The 25,642-nt window shown below is 38.2% G+C and overlaps 1 protein-coding gene across 2 annotated transcripts in view; it reads left to right on the forward strand.

The window, feature by feature from the left end:
• LOC126873345 (zinc finger protein 423 homolog) overlaps nucleotides 1-25,642 on the forward strand; it is a 136,238-nt gene that overhangs the window by 27,313 nt on the left and 83,283 nt on the right. For both annotated transcript variants that reach the window (XM_050634103.1, XM_050634104.1), the window contains exon 4: nucleotides 25,066-25,137. In XM_050634103.1, the coding sequence (XP_050490060.1) occupies nucleotides 25,066-25,137 (72 nt within the window). The remainder of the gene's footprint in view (nucleotides 1-25,065; nucleotides 25,138-25,642) is intronic.

Genomic DNA, 25,642 nt, shown 5'->3' on the forward strand with positions numbered 1-25,642 from the left:
AAACCCGCTGGGTCTCGATTATTCGAACAACACGTTCACATCCGACCTTCTTTATCGATCCTCCTTTATTTCGAATCTTTTTTCGCCAGGCCAGATGCAGCCAATTACGAATTAACCAGGCGCGTACGTTATTGCTTAACAAAGGGGCACGCGTCGCGTAGGCGTTGGAGTTTTTTTTTTTTTTTTTTTTTTGAGAATTTGATTTATGGAAAGGGAATCGTCGCTCTTGGAAACGCTTCACGAATCGTTGGAAGCGAAGGGCTGCTGTCTGTCGATCTTAAGTTACTCGTTTGACTTGTTAACGAACGTGCTTGGTCACTTGTGGACGTGTTTAAATTAAAAGAATTATCGATTTTTTTTAAATGCAATCTGTGTATGAGCAATCTATCGTACAATGAGAATAGGCAGGGATTGTGATGACTTAAATTGACGTGAATGCGAGTACACCCAGTGATGTATCACTGTATGGTGGTAGATGTAAAAAGTGACGTCTCTTTAACGCATGGCGTCCGGTAATTTTATGGTCGTTGGACTGATTCTTCAGTCGTTGTTGATATAACCCGCCGTGTCTGGCGATTTCTTTTTTCATCGTTTATTTGCCTCGTTTGGGATATAAAACAATCTGCGTTCGAAGTGGAATTATCAATTATATCAATGCGATTATCAGTTATATTGCGTTGTATTAACAAGCTCATGGAGACATATTTAAAGAGGATCGCAAAAGGATTGCAGTGGTTGCAAAAAGTACGTACTCATTTTCCAATGAAGCGGTTTTTAACGAGCTTCTATATTTCACTTTCACAGTATAAAATTTTCCTAGCCGTGTCGAAATACAACTAAATGATACGAAATTTAATATGCTCGGATCTGATTAATTAGCATGTGGATGTCAAAATTCCAAACTCCATATTTATTTTTTTTTCTTTCAGCAATTCCTTATTTTTATCTTGATTTTTTGTATTTCTTTAAAGCATCGTTGCACTTTTCCTAAAACTAAATTAAATACGTTTCTATAATAATAAATTATGAGAGTACGGGCAAGTTCGTAAATAAGCGATAAATTAATTGATACGTCGGCGTTATTAAATTCGAAGGAGAAACTAGAAGAGTAAACGTTGCTGGAAAAATGTATTCCTGTTAATAATATTCTTCACGTTCCTGATGAAAATTTTCCTTAATTAATGTACGTAATACCGGTTTCCATTTCGCTGGATGTTCTTGAAGAAACTGGGACTTCATCCAGGGAACGAATGTATCCGTATTTATCAGTATTATTTAACAGACAGGAGAGACACGGCTTCCCGAACAGCTTTCGCATAATCTTCCTACCGCCCTCTCATTTTTCGTCGCCCACCATCAGGTTGGAGGACCTGCCAACCTCTCCCATTGGGAGAACCGAGATCCCCCATTTTCTTAATGTCAGAGATTTCAATTCGTCACGAACACCGACCCGACGACGTTTTTGTTGGACGATTTTTAAGAGATCGCTCTTACCTCACGCTATTAACTGTTAAAACTGTGACATCTTCGCGCACCCATTCTTCTCGAATTTCATTTTATCGAATTTTTCAATATCAAATCATCTTCTTCAATTTCATATCGATCTACTTTGCTTCATTTTTTAACCAACAAATCTGCCGATAACCCGCCAAAAAGCCTACAATACACCAACGTGATAATACAGATAAACGTGATCGAAGAATACAAAGAAAATAACGTACCCTCGATACGTAGCTTGTCCCGTATGGGAATGCAAATTGTTTGGATAAAAAAAGGAGCCAAAGCGATGGATAAATAAATTTATCCGTCTAAACGCGCCAATAAGCTTCGAGACGAAAATCAACAAAACGGAAACTTAAAAGACGGGAAGCTTGCCAGAACGAGACGGTAAACGAGCGAGAGAGAACAGAGAAACGGAGTTCTCCATCTTCCCCTGGGAAGTTGGCAAGTCATGTACCGCAAAAAACTCACTTCATGGAAATCCAAATTTCAACAAAAAGGAGCCAAACCAACATAGTGCTTGTAACTTCCACGCTTCTAATCGATAACTAAATTCACCACTTCAAACACGCTATCGGGTCTCGAGGCCAAAAACGAAAAGAGCAAGTTTGCTAAAAGGGGACGGTAAACGATCGAGAGAAAAAAAGAAGAGCCAAAGGGGAAGAGAGTTCCGCGTTTCCTCACAGAGAGTTGAAAAGTCGCATACGGTAAAACGAAGATCCAAATTTGAACAAAAGGAAGCCAGGCCAGAACATCGTGCTTGCAGCTTGAACTCTTTGCGAAGTAAATATATAAATAAGTGAATTTGTCAGTGTAAATACGATACAGCAACGCGTCTGAAGAGCAAAAACAACGGAAGCAACGGTTGAAGAAGGAAGTTTGCTAAAACGAGACGGTAAACGATCGGGGGAAGAAAAGGAGAGTCAAAAGGAAAGAGAGTTTTTCATTTCGTCGTACGAAGTTGGAAAGCTCCGCACTGTAAAATGATCTCTTCGTGAAAATCCAAATTTCAACGGAAAGAAGCCAATGCTAGCGTGGTGCTTCTGACTTCGAGTTCTGCGATCGACAGATACACGCGTAAATAGATAAATTCGCCAATCCAAATATAACGTGTCTTAAAGCTGAAACCAACGAAAGCAAAAGCTTGAGGAGGAAGCTGGCTAAAATGAGACGGTAAACGATCAAGCGGGAAAAAAAGGAGAGCCAAATAGAGCGAGAGTTCTTCATTTCGTCGTACGAAGTTGGAAAGGCTCGCGTCGTGAAACGAGATCTTCGTAGAAATCCAAATTTCAACGAAGAGAAGCCGAACCAACGTCGTGCTTGCAGCTTCGACTCTTCCAATCAAAACATTTATAGAGAAAGTTAAACTTAGTGTTGCATCCAAAAACATCATGCTGAACTATCACGAGTAGAACATCATCGTGCATTGTATGGTTATTTTAGCTGCTTCAACCGTGTGATATTACACGCCAATACATCCACCGAACTCTTTCTGCAACCATCTCTCTTGCTTTGAACACACCAACGTCCTCTTATATCGCCTTAGATCTTGCCTGTCGCATTGTCTTTATTCTTATTTTACCAGTTAGTAATTCTTGGTATTTAAATTCTATTTAAGTACTTAGTCACTTCTTGTTAATCACGTACTAGCCGCAACTGGTCGTAGCTACCATGTTCCCAGCGATTCTAATTGTTAATCAACCACTCGATTACTCGCGTCTATCTTTCTTCTAAAAGAGGAATTATAACGAGAGTTATATAGTAAGAAATACATGTAATATAACGATTATAGTAAAAGGATTATAACGAGTTTGCCCGTCGAGTGTAACAAACAAAATTACGTACAACCGTGGTCGTTGAGTAACCCTCGATGGTGTGAATGGGGCTCCGGATAAATAAATTAAAGGAAAAAAAGAAAGAAAAAGAAACAAATAAATAGACGAATTTATCGAGCCAAATACACCGGTGAGTCTCAAAACCGAAAGCAACAAAAGCAAAACTTACGGAAGAAAGTTTGCCGAAACGAGACGGTAAACGACCAAGAGAAAGGAAGAAGGGAGAAGAAGAGTTCTCCGTTTTCCCGCGGGACGTTGGAAAGTCCTGTAGCTGGTATAGCCGCACGACGTGAGAGATCCAAGAGGTGCAGGAGGAGCAGGACACGGAGGTAAAGAGGGCGCTCAGGGATGAGGAAGAAGGTGGATGGAAGGGGTGGTGGGTGGAGAGACGGGAGAGCACACGCGAGGGGAGTTGGGCGAGAGGGTATATTATGGGGAATGCCAGGGGAATCCCTGGAGACCACCGGGGCAGCCCAGTGCGCATGCGTCGAGCTGATTAGTTCTCCCTCTTCCCCCTCCATTCGCCACCCACTCCCGCCAACCCTCTGCGTCCCTCCCGTTCACCCCTTCGCCACTCTTTCGCGTTCCCGGAGTGCTGGCAGCGCCAGAGGAGAGCACGGAGTCCCATGGGATCTGGCCCCGCTGCCTCTTCGCACTTTCCACCCTTCTACCACCACCCCCTTTTCGACCATCCCTTCGCCAGCTGCTTCATCCTTCTTCAACCTCTACTTCAACGTTACTCCTCTTTTCTCTTCATCTCGTTTACGTTTTTCCCCTGTCTCTCTCCCTCTCTCTCTCTCTTTTTCTCTCTCTTCCGTTATATCGTATTCTTCTTTTCTTTTCGTTGTATCATTCCTGTTTTTGTTTTTCGCTTTTGTACTCCATTTGTGCCAGCTCGGGTGGAAGTTTTTGGTGGAACGTTAGCGTGGGCGCGGAGTTTCGCTGGAGGAGCTTTCAATGTCGCGTTGTGAATTTTTGAGATCTTTAGGAAGCTTAGCTTATGGAGATGGGAGGACGCGTGTTTTCGCTGGTAATTTGTAACGTATCGCTTGGAAACTTTTGCTAATGGTATTATACATACATCCGATATACCGGGACCTTGGTAATTCATTCTGTAACTTGGAAATTCAGCCGTACCTCGTTCAACGCTTCTTTTAATAATCCGTCATGTATATATTTATGATATATTTTCAATACCTAAGGGAAACGAGAGAAATATTTCATTTCTAGAAAAAAAATTATCTATCAATTTCTGGCTCCTTTCCGAGAAACAGTACTTGTTATCGATGGTAATTTCGAGTTACCACTTTTGTGTAAAACTATGTAACAACTCGTTGCATAATTCCAAAATTCAGCCGTACTTCGCTCCACTTCTTTAAACATTCCATTCAATAATTGCCAATATACGCGTAAAATGGTACCCGAAAAATGTCAACCGATAGAGAGGCAAACTATCCTAGTTAATGGCAGTTGCAAATTGTCTATGAGCTCGTCGATCGTTTACGAGAAAGAGCCAGGAATCGTTTCGAGTCGCGAATCGCGCTTGTTCTCGAATGGCTCTTGATCAAGAGCAAGGAAAACGGCTTTAGGTACAATGGCACTTTCTCGGTGCGACTGTACTCGCCGATATAAGGTTGTCCCAGGTGACGAGCTGCCTCGGGCCATGGCACAGCGCTACGTATCCCTTGGGACCGACTCTAGGTTTCTCCTTTTCTCTCCCTTTCTATCGTTCCTCTTCCTTATCCCCCCTCCCATCTCTTCAACTCTCCCTTTCTTACTCTTGCATCGTAAGAGAGAAGAGGAGAGCTTGGTGAACATGCACGGATAGACGCACACGCGGAGAAGAGACCGGAAGATACATGCGCGTTTTACACGCGCGATACGGATGCACCTGTGCCAGCCGATGGGCTGAAAACGCTTGCAATCGCTCGCTGGCGCGGTGAATTTTTTAAGTTACCACGTAGATTGGCTGAAATTAAACGTTATCGATGGCAGTCCAAGCGGAAGACGTTGAACCTTGAATCGAATTCCTTGAATCTCCGTTGGTCGAATGATCGAATGGTCATTCGTCTTGCGAATCGTACATATTTCTATATGATTGTATTATGCGAGAGGAGTATTTTTGTAACGATATAATGCAGTTCTTTAACGTTCTAAACAGACGTTATAAGTCTTACAGATTGTAGAAGTTACGGTGTAGGAGCTGATATCTTTAATGAGAAAATTTTTGTTGCGGATAACAATGATTATTATATGTTACGGATTCTGAATGATTAGGATTTTCTTGATTACCGGTAATCATCGTCGGTGACGGGAATTTTATTTTGTTCACGAACTACCATTATCGACGAAGGAAATTTAATTTTGGTTACCAGTAACCGATATAAATGATCAATGAAATGTTTTCTTTTCTAGTTATCAGTAAACTTTCATCGATGGCACGAATTTTATTTTGCTTACCGATAACCGTTATCGACGAGGAAAATTTTTCCTGGCTACATCCGGCTATTGTCAATCGTTATTAACGTTATTTATGATTAGCGCATATTCATTGGCAATGTGAATAAAATTAATGAGATAAAATTTATATATTTTGTTAAGCGAAAAGAAAATCTGTATGAAAATATATAAAACAAAGAATAGAATAGAAGTAGAATAATAGTAGCAGAATAATAATACAATTATTAATAAAAATATTGTAACACAATATAGTTTTATCCTGTTCTTTGTTTCAAATATTCTCATATCGCTTTTTAGCTTAATAAATGAGTTTTATAATTAAATTTCTCTATATCGCCTAAATGAATACTAATTATCAATAACAGTCGACAATACTCGAATGCAACGAGGAAAAAATTTTCTAATGGTTATCGATAACCAAAATAAAATTCGGGACATCGATAATGGTTACTGGTGAACAAGAACAACCCCGGTCATTTGTATCGGTTACTGTTAATCAAAATTAAATTTCCGTCATCGATAATGGTAACTGGTAGCTGAAAAAAATGTTGATCATTCGTAATGATTACTCGTAATTAGAATAAAGACTTATAATCATTTCAGTTTTTGCTAGATTTCTTTCAAATTTGTCGATAACTTGCCTGCATTGAAATAAAAATTAGTTTTCACACGATAACATTTTTCCAAAAAAAGGTAACTGCTATATTGGACCCCTGATTTCAAAGTAAGATATCGATTATTGGATAGACGTTATTCCTTAATCTGAATCCGAATGGGAAGATTTCTAATAAATTTGATAGAACATTGAAAAAGGAAATGTGCAATCGTCTACAATAGATGTTAGGATTCAAGAAAGAAAACTGTTATCTTTAGCTAGTATTAAGTACTCAATATTTTAAAAATGCTGTACGGAAGAAAATCAAATTTTACACGATTTTGTTTATTGTCTATTGTTTCATAGTGAATCTCTTACGAACCTGATTTTGACTTTCTCGTCCTATCGCAGCCTGCGCTGCTATGTACAAACGCATACGTAAAAAGGCTGGGCAAAGAATAGAATCACAGTGAGCGCATAGAGAAACGTGGCGAACGCTTTTGTGAATTAATTTCACAGGCTTGAAATCATAGTTGTGACGTTACATAAACACGACACTGTATATGTGATCTCATGATACATTCCAAATTACACAGCGGGACATTATACAAACCTAAATTCGTGCACGTGCATGATCATATCTGTCCAGAGCTGGAATAATGATCATAAATTTTCGCTTGCAGCAACACCTAGCTGTTCAACAATGGTGAACGATATTACGTATAGGAGTGTGACGTTGTTTCACATATGTGTGCTAGTTTGAACTCTTATTAAATCATGGATATTAATTAGAGTCATTGATGATTTTATTACAGACAGCATAAAATCAATTTTCTAATAATCTTCGTCTACATATTGATTTCTGTATAATATACAAATTCCTAATAATTTTTTTCTCCAGTTAAAGTCTAGCATTTCCCTTCTCTTTGCATACTTTCAATCGAAAAAGTACTCATTCTTCGGAAACTTATGCTGTTTCTTCTCTTATAAATTTTCCTTTAATCCGTTTCTTTTTGTTTGTAATTTCCCAAAATCAGTAGGATTGTGAAATTAGAATGTTGTCTGAGCAACAATCGGTATTTCTACTCGCTCGAGATACTTCTGGACAAAAATCTTTTTTCTATATTATTATACAGAATATTACGTAATATTGTACAGGGAAATTAAATCCTTCGAATTAGTTTTATCGTCTGTGTGCATCAACGTTTGTTATGCAGTGACGAGTATGTCGACGAAGAAGAGTTTCTCTCTTTATAGTAAGATTAAATCCTTCCATAGTAAAATAACAATTTTCAGCAACAATAACAAGTTGATTTTCTTCAAATCTATAGTTTGCCCATAATTTTCGTTTCTCACCACAATTTACCTCTCTTTGAACGTCCTTTATTGATAACGCTTAACTTCGCGATGATCAGTGTCAAACCGTTCGTTATCAAACTGTTCATTATCAAATTGTTTCTCGATAAACAGAGGTAGCAACGAAACGAAATTCGAAACGAACGGCCGTGCATAAATACAAGTGCAGCCGCGTATTTTACGCGGCTACGAGAAACATTCTGGTGCCAGTTGTAAATCAACTCTTGCGTTATTCGACCAGCTTTCCGCGTGCCAGCGTGTAAAAATTCCTGGCGCAAAAATTGCATGGTTTTTTAATCTCCGCATCCCGGCGTAATTATTTTCTTCATCGTCAGGCGCGTATTTCGCTTTCGTAATTACACCCTTACCAGCGACAACGAACGTTGATATTCCCTTTTTACGGGTTCCCTGTCACGTTACGTTCTCCAACTTGCAACATTTTTTCTTTTTCCTTCGCATCTCAAACCAATTTCTATTCAGGACGTTTGTTATTTTCCAACTTAATACGATAGGTAGCACTCTGAACATTATTTTTGTTTTATCCGAATATCGTTTTTAGAGGGAGACTACGTCAATGTTGGATCGAACGAAAGTTAAACAGTTTGTTGAAATATACGCGTGAAGCGAATCTCGAAAGCTTTCCAATAATTATTCTACAAAATATTTGCAAATCTGTTACGTATTTTATACGACATTTTTGGAAATTCATATAAATGTTGCAAGATATTTTTTCTTCCATACAAATTCGTTAAAATATTAGTAATCGTTTGCAGCATATAGTTAATACAAAAGGTAGCTCATTAAAGATAATGAAGCTTATTAATAGAACGAACAATTCATTGATACAATGAACAGTTTAATGAGTAGGCTTCATGGAAAGAGTTGAAATATTTTTCTATTTTTATATTTGCGAGAAATCTTCAGTATGCATAGTTTTTCAAAGTTTACCAATATAGTCATGAAAGACATGCCTCATTTTTCCTATGTCAGAATCGTGGATGTTTTAGATACCAATATATTCTAATTAGTCCGAAGCTAGGCTTATAACCAATTAATGAAATCAACGTTATAAGAAACGATTTATACATTGACCTGTGGCCATTAAAAAATTAAACAACCCTATAAAAACCTTTGTCACAAGGTTCATAACTTTGCGATTCAATTAGATGTAGTTCTTTTTCTGTGATAATCGCAGATGCACTTATAACAGTTACTTAATATAACGCATATTTCCTTTAAAAAGGTGTTAGAATATTCTTTTATTCTCCTGCAGTAAATATCTTGCAATTCCTATACACATTTTCCGATTCGTTAAAAATTTTATCAATATAATCGTCGATAATCGCTGCTTATTACGTATTTTACGACGTATTCGTCGACTTCTACGAGCATTATATTTTATCGATATAATCGTGACAATCGTTTCAAATTTATTCATAAAAAATGTCAAGTATCATATTATATGGATATAATCATGACAGAGTCGTTTCTCATTATGTGTCACGTATTCATAGAAAATGTCCATATGTGTTATCGATATAATCGTGGCAGTTGTTTCTCATTAAGCGTCACATATCCGCAAAAATGTTCTATATGTGTTCAAACGCTCTCACGACCTCTGACACCTGGAATTGTGTTAAAGTATAACATCTGCGAATGAAAAAACGTTAAAAGCAAACGCAAAAGTAGAATACTTTCAGTGGGGCAGCGGCACGATCAAAGTTAAATTGACTGTTTGATCTCTGATTTCTAATGCACTTTGTCACCCCCGTCGCCACCCTTTCCTCCTTCCCCCCTTTCCCCCGCTTTTCCCATTTGCGTTTCGATGCGTGTGCCGCGACACACCGTGTGTGAAACAGCTAGCCCGCTATAGTGGTAAAGTATGATACGGTCTCGAGCGACCAGACATTCCCATTCTATCATTATAAACTCGCTCTCCCGGCACCGGTGCTCCCTGTTCATATCTAATGCGATTGTACTCACGGTGGTAAACTCGTGGTAGCCGCAATTGCAATTGCAATTCGATGGAGCACGTCGACGGTTCCGAAGGTATCGTTTCTATCAGATTGATGCGTGCTGATTAAAGGAATCGGTTGTTTTACTGATGGGTTTCCTGCCGTCTGCTAGCGTAAAAGTATGAACCGGTTAGCTGTTCCTGACGAGTATACTCGTCGAGAAGAAATGGCAACATTTCGCGTTATAACGAGGATTCAGAAGACGGATATTTCGCTGCAACTTAATTCTATATCACGACAGCCACGCGTACTCCGTGCTCGACGAGTCGAAGAACAAAGACAACGCGAATACGAGGATACCGACGAGGTATTTTGAACTTTCGTACTTTTAAATGTACCATTGGTACACGAAATCCGCTGTCTATTCGTTACTTGTGGATTCGAGTTGACACGTACGTATTCTTCACGAAAACTTAGTCGTAAAATTAGTTACAAGTAAGAAGATACTCGAGTTTGTTAGGGTAGAAATATTTCAGCTCGGAATTAATCCTTCTAATGCAAATAAGGAAATCGTAATCATAATTTCAAATATGAAATCGTAATTCAAATCACAATTTTCTTCGAAATGAAAGAAGAATCCGATTGTAGCAGATAAGCGATTCAAGAGTCGGAAAAGCTGGGATTGCCAGGATGAAAATTTTGAGAAGATTCAAGGAGAAACGGGGCACTCGAATTTCGTTGCGATAATAATGTTCCAACTCGCGATTAATTCTTCTAATCCAGATAAATAAATCAAACGGAAGACAAACCCAATTATAGGAGATAAGCAGCGTTTAAGAATAGAAAGGAGACAGTCGATTCGGTGAAAAGTTACAGAGGGAAGGGAGATGGACTACCACCTGTTATTCGCGGGCGTAAACGAATGAGAAAGCCTGGAGGAAGTTTCCCAGGCTCGCTAATAACTTCAAGGCACTGGTGCCCGTTGTCGAGCCGCTTTAGTTTCCGCGGTAAAACTTGGTAACTCGAGGAGATAAAGGTTAGAACGAGTCAGTGTCCCGAGGCCATACTAACGATCCTCCTTCTAGATCGTGTTCGTATCTCATCGTTTCATCTTTTGCTCCAACATCTCGTCTTCCAGCTAGTCAGCGAGTTTTGTCAGCCGTTTCTTGATGGAAATTGTCTCTTTGCCCTTGATTTAGGTTAGGTTAGAAAGTTAGGTTAAAATTTGATGATTTAACCGAGCTACGGTGCCCGATTCAACTACGCGCTTAAGGTCCCCGGGACAAAAGTGACCCCTGCGGCTAAAATTCTCTTCTTTAATATTGACTTTGTAAGCAAGGGATCAAGGAAATGTAACGATATACTGTTATGTCTTTTATAATAGCTACTTTCCTCTCGTAAATAAATAAATAGATAGATAGAACAGAAGAAATAAATAGAATGTCTTTTATTAAAAAAAAAAAAAAAAAAAAAAAGAACGGTACATTCATTTATCTATGGCAAGTCGTATTACCAGTGTTGTGTATTAAATTTCGAAGCATAGATATTCCAGTGATTTGGAGGTTTTTTTCTTTTTTCTTTTTTTTCAATTTAAAATCGAAAATTTCGAAGTGGCAATAGAATTTACGATGAATTTCGTGTATCAATTATCACCGATGGTGTGCATTAAATTTCAGAAATCCTGTAGTAGCACAGGCTAATTAACACACGCACGCTATATATCGGATTTCAAAGCGTCGCGTCTCCCCTGATCGGCGAATTTAAACTTCATTCGAGAGGGTTGAAGCGTGGGTATTTGATAGGACGAACATGTGGGAGTATCGAAGCCCACGCGAAATTCTAAGTCTTCAATTAATAATACCAGCATTCGTGTCGTCGCATAGCAAATTGCATATACGTGCACTTTTAACGAAACATCAATTTGCTCTGTTGCAGGAACTAATTTTCACGAACGTAAAATGTATCGATCAGGGAGAAATTCATTTCTCTAATGAAACATAATCCCGGAGTCAAGGGCTAAACAAGGGTTTTTTTTTTAAATTTTAAATAATCGTGGAATTTATTTTATGGTGGTAAAGAAGACATTGTTGATGGTTTGATTTTGGTTTGATTTTAATTTATCGTAGGTGTTGTTATATTGGATCGTTTATTTTCAAAGCGTAAGCGAAATATCGAAATGTTTGCGTTTCCATCGATTGGAAAAATCCTGATAAGGTTTATAATTAGTTTGTCCACGTTTCTGTGTGTTCAAGTAGATGCAAATTCATTATACAAATGGTTTTCTTTTTTCGGAATCAATTAGATCAGTGTTGTTTTTTCAGGATTACGAATGAACTGACATTTTCAAAATTATTGAGTTACACGGTTCGTTGAATTTTAATTACTTAAAATCTCTGTTTTGTGTTTTGGTCCGTTCTTGTTTATAGGTATCTGTACGATATTTGAAAATAAATCGAATGAAACTAAATGAATTGAAATTATTATGTTTTTATGTTAAACCACGGTGAACATGCCTGTCTCGTTATCAAGCTCTAACAACAATGAGAGATTATCCATTTAATCTTAGGTTTGCAATTCTGTACGATATAATTATTATAATACTATAATATAAAACTATAATACTGTTATTCAGTTGATAAATAATTTTCAAAGGATTTAATTAAATTATAATAGTGATGATTATTTAATAAATGTAATAATAATTTACAAGTACATTACCGAATTGTGTTTAAACAACTTGTTTACATTGGTACATGCAATATTATGTTAAATACAGAGATTAGGATTATATTCGCTATCATTTGTTTTTGATTATGTTGGCTCCTCGACTGTTTGGACAGGTTACAGATTGCAGGATACGGGTACACACCACTTTCAAAATTGATGATTATGCAATTACATTTATCAACGAAATTTCAATTGATTACGATAAACCAGTATTTTAAGATTTAGATTATAAATTATTCACAAATACAAATTCCACGTTAAAGTATATGTAGATCTCTCGCTTTCCCAATTTTTTCAAAAAATGGAGCCTTACAGTCTTTTCGAAATAAACGGTCCGAATTGCAGGAGTAATTTTCATACGAAATTCCACAGAATAAGAATTCCTTTGCGACAACTATTAAGTTAAAAATTGATTTTAATAAATTTGAAGTAACGTATATATCTGGGCGCAAGGCGAGAAAATCTATTGCGGCGTCGATGATTTCCCTCTGCTTATGAAACTAATTTTCATAAATTAAAAGAATCTCTAAAGAACACGATGAACTTAGAATAAGATACTCTTCAGCAAGAGTATCTTTCCAGTCAAAGATTAATTTTCACGAATTTTAAATAATATTCGAAATTTGATACATTCGATAAATCCGGAGATGTATCACGACGAAGAAAATGTAGCGTGGATGATGTTAATCTTCCGCGCTGTAGAAGTAGTTTCCATAAATTTCAATGTAACGACCCCCGTGAAATTTTCATAAATTTAGACAGAAAAATAAGAAACTCCTTTCAGGATAAATAACTTCAGACGTGAAAGATTCATTTTCGTGAATTTAGAATAATACCCGAGAAATTCGTGAAGAGCGAGAAACTGTACGGTGGTGTCGATGATGTTCCGGAATACGGTATTAAGCTGCTATCGAAATGTGACGAAGCTAGAACGGAGTATCTGGGGACTTGAAGGCCGGTAGCACGAGCCAACTTAACTTTCGCGTGAACATATACGTATCAGGTGCTTTGCTAACTTTATGCTAATCTTTCTCTCCTTCGGCTGCTACGCGTTTCAAGCGAGTAGTACATTACGTAGGATCCTCTTCGTATCTTTCCATCGTATTTCATTCTCCTTATGTTGCGATAATTAAGAAGACCAAAGAGAAATTGCTACACGATTTTCTTCCTCTGTCTGCTACTTTCTTTTTTCGGAGATGTAACACGCATTCCTAGACGAGATACTCTTGTTGTTTCTACTTTCATTTTTTTAAATCTTCTTCAAGAACTGCTACTCTATGATCTTCGCATATGCTCGTTAGTCGAAACAAATAACAAAACGTAATCGATTCTACTTACCAATTATTCGCTAAATGGCAATGCCAGGCTTCTTCAATCACTTTGAAAAACGTGTAGCTAAAATGCGTAAGGTAATAGCAAAAGGTAAGCGATGACGAGTATACTCGTCGAACACAGAGTGTGCGTAGCTGTTATAATATAGAATTGAATAGAAGTTGAATGTTATAATATAGAATTAAGTAGTAACGAAAGGACCGTTTTATTTTTTAATTTTATCGCCGACAGAGCTCGTCGTAATACCAAACATCGCCACTTCTTCGTGACGAGTATACTCGTCAAAACGGGATTGTGTGAAAGTTGAGATAGGCCTGCTTTAAAGAGCTCTATTTATCATTTCTTCCGTAGCTAGCACAATGAGTGAGAAAGCAGTGTTGTCGTTGGTTGCATAACGCGTAATTATATTAAGTTTTTAATCCCGGGCGGCACAAAAGTCTTTGAAATTTGGATAGATTGCGACCATAGTTCGGGGATGAAGCATTATGGAGAAGCTAAACGTTCTACTGGAATATAAAGTTGCGAAGAAACTCCGGTTTATATCTGACTGACCTTCGTATCACGGCATATCGTATTAGAATTTGATCTAATACGAAAAATCTCACGTTCGATACGTTACAGCCGATGAAACAGCCAAACAGAGATTAAAACAGAAATGAAAATCCGCACCAAAAAACCAACTACATCGGCCGAACATAGGTTGGTTTTCAAATGATCGCTCAGTCAATTGCACAAATTTCACCAGGGCTCGATTTTGTTTGCTCGAAACAAACAGGAAACGGCCGTGGCGTTATTGAATCGACGGTGCAATTCGATTTCGCGAAAAATCACCCTCGCACGGCGCACCCCACGCTGATAGATAGAATGGAGAGAGGCGAGGGGTCGCGCAGCACCCTCTGGAGCACCCTTTCGTTGGATGAGCGGCACGTCGGAAGGCACTGCTCGGTGTAATAATTTCGAGAGCTACCTCGCGCTAATTCCTCGACTAATCGGCTACGTTGAGCCAACCGAGGGAGAACTTACGGTCTCGCGACGTTATGTTTACGATACGCAGGTGTGTACGCCGCTTTATGGTTCGTATCTTCTCGTGAACTATGAGCTCGATCGATATACGCGATACATTCGACCGTCAGAAATTTCGCCAGGATCGATCTTGAAATATTCCGGCGAACGAGCATTCGTTGGTTATTTTGGGAAATTTCAAGGAGGTGAATGGTAGATTTCGTTTCTTCTAACGTGGCACATTTTTTTTTCTAGTTATCCTCGTTAAAATCGTATCACAAGAGTATCACAAGATCTTCTAACATTCCCTGTCGGTCTTCAAAAACTCACCTGATATTCTTACCACTCTTCCTTGTCGAATCTAGCGACGATTCATTTATCAAGAGACACGTCATTCGTCTCGAGAAATGTGCAACGATCTTCAAAGACTTACTTGATGCACTTAAAACTACACTCTTCTGTTTCAAACGACCCACGATTTATTCACTTCTGGCGCGCAATGAGGAACTACGGTAGTCCGTTTCTTAAAGTCTATGACGTATAATGTAAATGGTAATTTTTTATTTTGTATGACGAGTGTACTTGTCAGACGCAGTTATCTGGTTAAAAAATTGTATTCGGAGAATGTGACGTTAAATTCTGCGAAAACCTGCATCGCCCCGTCGCCGGTTGAACCCCACCTAATATACTCGACGCTTTTCCCTCCCAAACGATCCGCGGGATCATTCGTTTTTGGCGCGTAAAAAAGAAAGAGAGAGAGAGAGAGAGAGAGAGAGAGAGCTGCTTGGTTTCGAAAAGTCGTCGCGGGCAAACGGTTCGGGTCTACGGAGACGTCCCAGCAGGGACATCCGGCCAAATTAATTCCTACGGAAGCCACCGGTATCTATATCTGTGTAACACACACACAGTATCCACTCGCACACGTATACACTCGCGCGTCTTCCTCTTGATATACAGACACGCCACTACAATCTCGTCCGGTTGCACACAGACGAGAAAAACAGGCGATCCTTGTGCGGTGGCGAAGTACAAGGAACAGCCATCTTTCTCAGAAAGAAATTAAACTTTTCCCCAAGGTATACTTTCTCCTCTTCTCTCCTTCGTTGCTCCCTTGGCCTGCACTCCTTTCTCTCTATCGCGAGCTGTTAAGGTCACGAAGGTCGAAGGAAACACACTAGGCACGCAGGACGTCCTCGTAGGATGCCGAAGGGTGGCTCTGGCCAGCCTATTGCTATTGTTTGCCCTGTTCCCTGGGGAACTGGCCTGGCCCTTAACAGTGACATGTACAGTTCACACTGTACACCGGGTGTCTTCGTGATATTGTAGGATTTCTATCAATGACGGGCACAATCTGGCTAACGGTTTCAAAGGATTGCTGGGTAATAAATTGGATCGATGAATTTCTTATCGTCCCATGGTCTTTTGATGGTTTGAAAGATTACACGGCGAACTCGGCTTTGACACGATATTCATTCATTTTGGGAGTGTCACGAGCATAGTATGCATTGTTTCTTTTTCTTGTTATTTTACATTGTACGATTTTTTACAGTATACGATTACATGTATCCTATAGATTTACGAATGTTTAAATGGTATTTACGTGCTTAATTTGCTATTCCCTAATTAGCTGTTAGTTAGTTAGCGTTTTGTACACTTCCACAGGCAAAAGATCTTAGTAGGTGTTAAGGATCTATTTCTTTCAGGAAACTTACAGTTTTGATGCAATAGCAAGGTAGATATTCGAAGGTGCCGTGGGTGTTGCAGTATTCACGGGGTCGCGGGTTCTGTTCTTCGCTAAACTGCGACTGTGTAACATCGTAGCGAACTATACTGGGCCTGGTTATTTGTATTATTACGTTGTGCTTTTGTCACAAGTTATTCCATTCGTCTGTTATCGTTGTTCTTGTAAGATGTTTGTCTTTTACGTCTTCGTTAGGATAATCGAACATGCATGTACTTATCCAATTGACAAATACAGGAATTTGTCCCAAAATTATTTATTGAACACATTAGCATTACTGATTTAATTTCCAACGTAATGTACATAATAACGTAAAATAGTGATTCATTTCTGACAAAAAAACTCCGAAGTAACAATATACGTACAGTTATTACATACATATGGAGATATGTATATATTCTTTTACAAAAAAAAAAAAAAAAAAAAAACAGTTGCATGTATATACAAAATACATGTACAGTACATAGTGATTATTTACGGTGAATGTGACGAAAGTTTATTTTTTAAAGTAATAATCATTCCGCTTCGAGGAATTAGTTGTGATAGCGACGATGCAACGCTGATTCAGATAATCGAGGCTCGGTTAATCGATGCTCTACTGCGCTAGTTGGTTGTTGGAGTGTGGTGTTGCTTTCTTTCAAGAATTTCCGACTTCTTATGTGAAATAGGTTGGCTGCAGGTGGTCTTTCGGCGTAACGAGAACTGGTGGACTCTTTTAGTAATATTTTATGCACCAGGTTATTGGGTGTTGCGAATATGGTCGCCGCGTAGGAGAGCTGTTTTCTTCGGAATTCCAGCCGCCTTAGGTTTCCTGCGGCAAGAATGCCGTACACTCGACACGTTCGCTATGTTTCTGTTATTATTCTGGCTGCTGCCTTATGCATAGCGTTTAGAATGTTAGGTGTGCTTGGATACTGAATTATATGCGACGCAACACATCGTCTATTTTGGACTATATTAAGGTTTCACAGGTAAGAGTTAGCATCTCTCGATTAGCTGCCCAGTTTCCGTTGGCTATGATTTTCATCATTTTTAGCCTGCGTGTACCATTATCCTTCAGTCGTATCATATTCATTAACCATCGTCTTACGCAAGCCAGTTCAGAATGCACAATAAACATTAATCCGAGTATTTTTTTATATGTATGCGTATATATCTATGTGATATGATATTTATATATTTATATGATATGTACATGTATATATGCAAAATGCATTGCAATTTTCATACTATATATATGGTATGTAGATATATAGTACAGGACGTGTTGTAATTTTCATACTATACATACACATATATACATATTTTTTTAAATAGAAAATTACAACACGTTGTCCATATAATCAAAGGTACAAATACTTAAAGACTGAACAGCTACTTGAATAGAGGGGAAGGGTGGGAGCCAGCGATTATCAGCGCAGCGAAGTATGGGCTCGTTGGAGAGATGGAATAGACGTTAGGATGGAGCCGATGGGAATTTTGACGAATTTGGAAATTTAGAGCACGCGTGAGAAGAGCGCGGGGAACCAGAGAGGGAAGGTAGTTAGTACAGAGGAGATAGTTAGTCGTTAGTAAGAACAAGAGAAAGCTTTGGCCTGGTTAAGAAAACTGGAGAGCAAAAAGGAAGGAAAGGAATTAGAGTCACGAGTTATATAAGGAATAGGTAATTACAGTCAGGTGAATATGTGGCTAATAACCAGGTTAATAGTAAATAGTCAGATACGAGCTAGGCAATAAGAGTTAGACGAGTATAATTGGATAGGTAGGCAATAGCTAGGTTGATAACTAAGTTATGATAAATAGTCTGATAGGAGGAAATGTAAATATATGTGTAACATATAAGATGTGAATTTACTTATGAGAAGGATGCATTGTTTAGAGCGTAAGACAAATAAGAACAACGATTGTAGATCTTTTCATGGCCACGAGGCTGAAGAAATGTATTATTATTATTATCGTTACAACAATATATTTTCCAATACATCTATTTCAGATTGTTCGTTCAATTGAAATAATTTCAAATTTATCGTAAATTTACGATATGAAGAGATACGTAATAACGTAATTTATTTAAAAAGTAGCATTGTAGCTTAGAAAGCGTAAATGTGAAATGTCCAGTCCAAATTGTCCCGGTACTTATCATTTCAGGGTTATATAAACTTTATCTATTGGAAGGGAACTTTAGTTAGTGTCTCGCTAAGATGTCTGATTCTACTGACGCATATGGCGCGTCCCTTCAGTTGTTTCAACAATTTCGCTGACCCGACTTGGGCGATCTTATCCTCATCTAATGATCGTTAGCGATCTTCGTAGCAATTGTTAGTCGGTGTACTCATTCATTCCTGGCAAATTCGCAGAAATTACGAAGCTGGAAAGCAAGTTGCAAAAATAAAAAATTCAATGATAACGATGATCCAGTGAATCTACTTGTCTAATTCAATCCAAATGTACTCTTATTATGCGAACAAAAAATGATGGATAATAAGGAAAATCAAAGAATGTCTTCTATTATGAACTTCATTTACGCTGTTTACATTGGAACTGTGCGGTAGATTCAGGCGAATGGTGATCCCAGCCTGGTTTTCAAAATGAAAGCAACGTTAATCATTTATAGAAAAATCGATTGTGATAAATTAGAAATTGGACATAGTATAATTAATAAAATATCTCGTTTGGAATAATCGTAGGGTCACGACGAGGATTAATAAAACCAGCTAACCAGACTTAAGTAATTCGAATTTAATGTCCGTCACGAGACGTCCCGGCAATTAAACTCTCTGACAAGGCTCGAATGGAAAGCACGAAACTGTCTGGCGATATCATAAACCGTACCTCGAATCGTGAACTCTAATCGTGAGTTCTAATTTATTATATCTGTTTAATTATATCACCTAGATAGCGATCGAGAGTTCGTACAGCTGTTTCAGCAGTTCCTATCATCTGTATTAAGCCAAAAACGCGATTGAGTCTTCAATATGATCGATCGTCGCGTTACTCCACGTGAATAATCATAATCATTATACGGCAACTATTATTATCTTCAATATTTACTATTAACATAGTAATCACCATGGCCATTGTCATTGGAATTATCATCAATTAGCTTCAGTACTATTATCATCAGAATCACCATTGCTATTATCATCCAGTAGCAGTGTAATTACCATCGTCGTCGTCATTACCATCATCGTTATTTTCAATATTCGTTGTTAACATCATAATCACCAACTTCCATATTATCGTTATTGCAATAATTATTAGAGTATTAACAGTCGTATTACCATCAAGTTAGAGTATTACCATCGTCGTCATTATCATGATCTTTACTGTCATCGTTATATTATTCGCTGTTAACATCGTTATCACAGTTACCTCCATCACTTCAGAAAACAAATCTTTCATTCTTCTACATAGAAATTTAGAAATTCTCCGCGCATATTCCCGAAACGATACAGTTTAATCGCCAAAGAAATTCCATGAAATCCAGTCTGACTTTCCACGCTGGAGTCCTGAAAGAAATTCCAGGAAAAAATCCGATAGAACTGTCAACTCTTTAACCTTTACAGAAAACTGAAAGCTCGTAAAAATCCAGTCGAACCTTCAACCTTCTAATCTTCAAAGAAATTCCATAAAATTTCATACAATGCAATCTGTAATATTCGATCTACCTTTATCTTTAATCTTCACAGAAGTTCCATAAAATTGCAAAAAGTCCGATCCGACTTCCAATCCCTTGACCTTCGAAGGAATTGTCCTAAAACATCGATCTTAGCCTCGATATTAAAGAGAAAAATAATTTTCAGAAAAAAGAAGAATCTCCGATGAAATCTAATCTGATCTTCATTATCAAGTCCTGTCAACACTTAAAACGATCGACCGAAGCGGCAAAAGAAAGAAAACCGAGGGTGAGCTCGCTCGCTCGCGCGCGCGCTCTGGTAAAATCCAATTTAGGTCGAATGAGAACCAGCAGTATGAGAGTCACTGGGACGTTCCCGCGGGACCACTGGGAGCAGTGGGAAGCCTCTGTACCCGTGCTGGGGCTATTGCCGGCTACGCGAACGGAGGGGGACTCCCCAAGGAGGTAATTACCCTCCCTACGTTCGCCCAGCCACCCACAAGCCATCGCAACTTCAACTCCTGCCGGAGTTACATGCTAATACAAAACCAAAACCGGTTCCCAACAGCTTCGAGCGCCGCCGAAATTTATACGTGTTGGCGCAAAGACAATCGTAACTGTGTCGATCGTGCGTACCTTAGTCCTTTTCAGTCCTCCTTTGACGGCTTAAAGAAACTTATTTTTCGACCTTGTTGACAGGGCTTCGTGTTCGACGAATTTCTCTTTCTTTTTCTGCAAATTATTTGGAAGTTATTTGAAGAAAATTTGCTAATATTTGTAATTTGAAAAAACAAACGGTAGGGCAGGGGCGGAAGGTTTAATGGAGAAATCAGTAGGATTGTAAGACAGTTGTTGCCATTGTCAACGTGGCATACTGATAAGGGTCTTTTCATCACAGCGTAGAATTATCCAAAAATTTACCGTCCACCGACGATGTTTAGTACAAATTGAACATTTTCTATTGCTTTTGCTCTTTAGCTATTTTATTACGAATCTTTTATTTCGGTCGAGTCGTGCGTTCTTTGTCCGGTCAACTGCGTTTGACGAGTATATACATCGAGCAAAAAATTCATTTCGGTGCGTTTGACGTGTATACTCGTCGTCGCTTGTATTTATTCACGCGCTCCGTGACCTAACCCCATGAGAGATTTCTAAAACTAAATAGCGCAGTTAACCGGTTATAATGTAAAATATCGAACGAGGAGAGATTCGATAGAGTTCTTCGATAACTTTGACAGAATAAGTGTCTTAATACTTATGATCATTAGTGTACATGACGCTATATAACTATATCGTACGACATATTTATTATATGAAAGAAAGCAAAAGAATAGCAAGAAATATGGCTCGAAAAATCGAAAAGTTTTCCAGTGGAACCGCGAGCGCGTATCCTGCGTTATAACGTAATGAGAAATCTAAAATTCCACCAAGTGAAATGTTTTTTTTTTTTTTTGTTTTGTTTTTATGTTCTCTGTTCTCTCTGGTCGTTCACGTAGTATATTTCGGTGGCAACGACAAACTGATTACCAACAGTTTCCCAAGCGCGGCCTTGGAACTCCCAAAAGTCATACTCGTAAAAAAAGACTATTGTACACCGCGGACTTCCGGGTTATTTATACGAGTTATCTCTTCTCTGAAACCACGAACTGCGTTTGCTGCAACGTTTCGCGCCGCCCATGACTTATGAGCGATGATAATTCCACAAGCTTGAATGCACACCTTCTCCTTGCTACTTTTGCCCCTGCGATTCTCCTTTCTTCCCTTATCAATGAATTATTCCCACTTTCGAATAAACAATTAACTTTCGAAGCAACTTTTCTACGTTGAAACGCAGTCGCCAGCGTTCTCGTGGATATCTCTTTTCTTTTTCCTCGTCCCTCCGAGGATAAAGTTGATATTCGCGAATTGCCGATGCTTTTGCAATCGAAAGAAGTAGTTTAGGACGATGATTGGTCCGTAGGAACGGATCTGTAGATGTTTTCAAGTTTCTGGAGCTTCAGTTTTTTAGTTGTGCAACTTTCATTTATTAGCTTTTTGGCTGAAGAGTTAATCGATATTCGCGAATTGCGAGCGCTTTTGAATTTTGCAAGAGCTTAGGATGATGATCGGTCTGTTGTTGGGCATATGCCCCAGTCTGTGACGCGGATGTTGGATTCTTCAAGTTTCTGCAGCTTCTCCTATCTCTCTGTGATTCTTCTTTGTTAGCGTAATACGAGAGTCATATATTATGAAGTGGATTTTTATGCAAATTATAATTAGCAATATTGAGAAATAGAGGAAATACTTAGGCCTTATTTTAATATTATTTCAAGTTGTTTTAATTCGTTTAATTTCTCCTTTCAGTATTTCCTTCAGTTTCGATAATCCGTTTTCTTAAAAAGAAAACACTCCAGTCAATTAATTACCGATCTACAAATCCTTCCAACCCTCGACTTGACATTTCAACTCCGTCCTCTCTGATACAATTATCATCTCAACTTCGAACAACTCTTCACTCATCCACAAAGAGTACAAAAATTCCAGGAGACAAATTCCGCGATTCGTTCACCTTTGCTGTAATGAAATTTAATTAATTTCTATTAATTATTTTAATGTAATTAAATTTAATTATTTCCTCCAATAGGGTTCCTCGACAGCTTGCATAAAGAAATTCTTTGATTTCCAATTTCTTTTCGCATCTCTTCTTGCCTCGTCGATTGCCGCAACGAAAGAATATTTTGACGACAAATATTAGATTGAACATTCATATATACTGGATACATAATCATAACATTAGATACATAGCCCGAAATCACAGCGCAGAAACGATTGAAACTTAGACTCGGCCAATTTGGCTACTCTCATCCAGGTGATCCAAGCTTTTCTACAGCTCCCTTCTTTTATTATAGTCCCGAAAATCTAGTGGCGTAATTCCAGCCAATACAGAGGCTAATGGAGGTGCACATTGAAATTTCATGGGATTTCGGGCGATCGAGCGGAACGAACTTAGATACACGACGGTGGCACGGTAAGCGTGCTTTCGACCCTTTCTGCTACACGGATGGATATAATACGAGAAAGGGTGGAAAAGAGCCGCGACGGTCCCATGGGAGCCATACCCCGGTGATATTGGCTCCCATAGCCCATTCCTGCGCATAGGAGACCGAACCACCTTGGGCCAGCTGGTCGAGGAAAACTGGCCAAAATTCAAATTTCCCACCGGAGTATGCGCAACTTTAAGCGTAACTTGTACGAAACAACCACCGATATCCCCACGCCCTTCTTTTCTTCTCTGCATTCGCGATCGGATACTTCTATTTTTTATTCTTTTTTTTCCTTTTTCTTTTCTCTGTGTTACACCGTGTATCGATCATAGTTAGAGCAAAAGGACAGGGATAAAGGATGATTTGAAAGATTTTTATCCAGTTGAGATTATATGGATAGGCGAGAGGACTTTGTAAATATGCGTATTGTACAAGAATCCTGAGAAGCGGGGATGAACAATGGTCGAAGATCTTTGAGGCAAATTTTATTGTACCGTTGATATTGGTTTGCTTTTAATTCGACGTCGGTACTCTTCAAAGAATCTAATTTATCAAGTATGGAAAGGCGTAGACGTAGTAGAAATTGCGAGTTTGCGATTTACGTACTTTTTAGGTAAATTGGACTATGGAATTTACAGCAATTCTTTTAAACGTTTCGACATTTGGAATTGGTGAATCAGTTTATGAATTAGCTTTGTAATTTGTATGGACATGTGGAATGTGTGAATTACCTAGTTTATGACCTAACTATAATTTTTATGGACATTTGGAATTTGTGAATTACCTAGTTTATGAACTAACTGTATAATTTTTATGGACATTTGGAATTTGTGAATTACCTAGTTTATGAACTAACTGTATAATTTTTATGGACATTTGGAATTTGTGAATTACCTAGTTTATGAACTAACTGTATAATTTTTATGGACATTTGGAGTTTATAGATTATCTAGTTTATGGACTAACTGTATAATTTTTATGGACCTCTGGAATTTGTGAATTAGTTTGTCAATTATCTTCATAATCTTCTTGGGCACTTGAAGTTTGTGGACTAGTTAGGTGAATTAGCTTTACAATTTTTGTGGGTATTTGGTGTTTGTGAATTAGTCTATCAATTATCTTCTTAATCTTCATGGACACTTAAAGTTTGTGGACTAGTTAGGTGAATTACCTTTACAATTTTTGTGGGCCTCTGGAATTTGTGAATTAGTTTGTCAATTATCTTCATAATCTTCTTAGGCACTTGAAGTTTGTGGACTAGTTAGGTGAATCAGCTTTACAATTTTTGTGGGCCTCTGGAATTTGTGAATTAGTTTGTCAACTATCTTCATAATCTTCTTGGGCACTTGAAGTTTATGGACTAGTTAGGTGAATCAGCTTTACAATTTTTGTGGGTCTCTGGAATTTGTGAATTAGTTTGTCAATTATCTTCATAATCTTCTTGGGCACTTGAAGTTTGTGGACTAGTTAGGTGAATTAGCTTTACAATTTTTGTGGGCCTCTGGAATTTGTGAATTAGTTTGTCAATTATCTTCTTAATCTTCATGGACACTTGAAGTTTATGGACTAATTAGGTGAATCAGCTTTACAATTTTTGTGGGTCTCTGGAATTTGTGAATTAGTTTGTCAATTATCCTCTTAATCTTCTTGGGCACTTGAAGATTGTGGATTAATTAAGTGAATTACCTTTACAATTTTTGTGAGTATTTAGTGTTTATGAATTAGTTTATGAATTACCTGTACAATATTTCAATGTTTTATTGTGCAAGCTTCCGATTCTGGTGAACCAAATTCATCGAAAAATATCGATGTCGAATTGAAAGTAACAATTGTCTACAAATCTCACGCGTTTGGGAAATTGAATTATTTGAAAAATATAGAGTGGAAACTAGAAATCGTTAAAAAGAAAACATTCTGTTTCAGAGTACGCACAAGAAGGAAGGCCATCGTCAGTTCAAGGACTAGATCTGGAGAATCAGAACAGCCTCGACAGCGGTGAGTCTTAAAGTTTCACGTATAATTGTTCTCACTCTTATCAAACGTATCTGATTTTTTACGTAAAATTTTGACACGATCGGCGATCGATGAAAGATAGGACGAAAGAGAGGGTAATGCAGAGATTCTTAAACAGTCTCGTGACCCATAAAAATCTCAGAGAACTCGAGGAGATTCTAACAAGCAGAAAGCTACGGCGATAAAGAGGGTAGCCTCCCTTTTCTGTTTCTCGCTTTCGTTTTTCTCGGGTCGAGGGGGTGAATTTTTTAGACGGACATCGGCTCGTAGAATCCCCCTGCATTCTTCCGCCCTACGATTTCAGACGAAAATTAGGGTTAAACTGGTGACACGATGAAACGATGTGAACCGTTTTAAATTTCATGAAAGTCGTATCTCTCTTTGTTTATCGTCACGATGTAGATTTCAAATATTAAATAACGTAGGTAAAAGAAAAAGAAGATAAGAAATTGTATGTTTGGCATTCAATAGAATTTTTGTACAACTA

This window comes from Bombus huntii, chromosome 14 (genome assembly GCF_024542735.1).
Source record: "Bombus huntii isolate Logan2020A chromosome 14, iyBomHunt1.1, whole genome shotgun sequence".
NCBI classification, from domain to species: Eukaryota; Metazoa; Arthropoda; class Insecta; order Hymenoptera; family Apidae; genus Bombus; species Bombus huntii.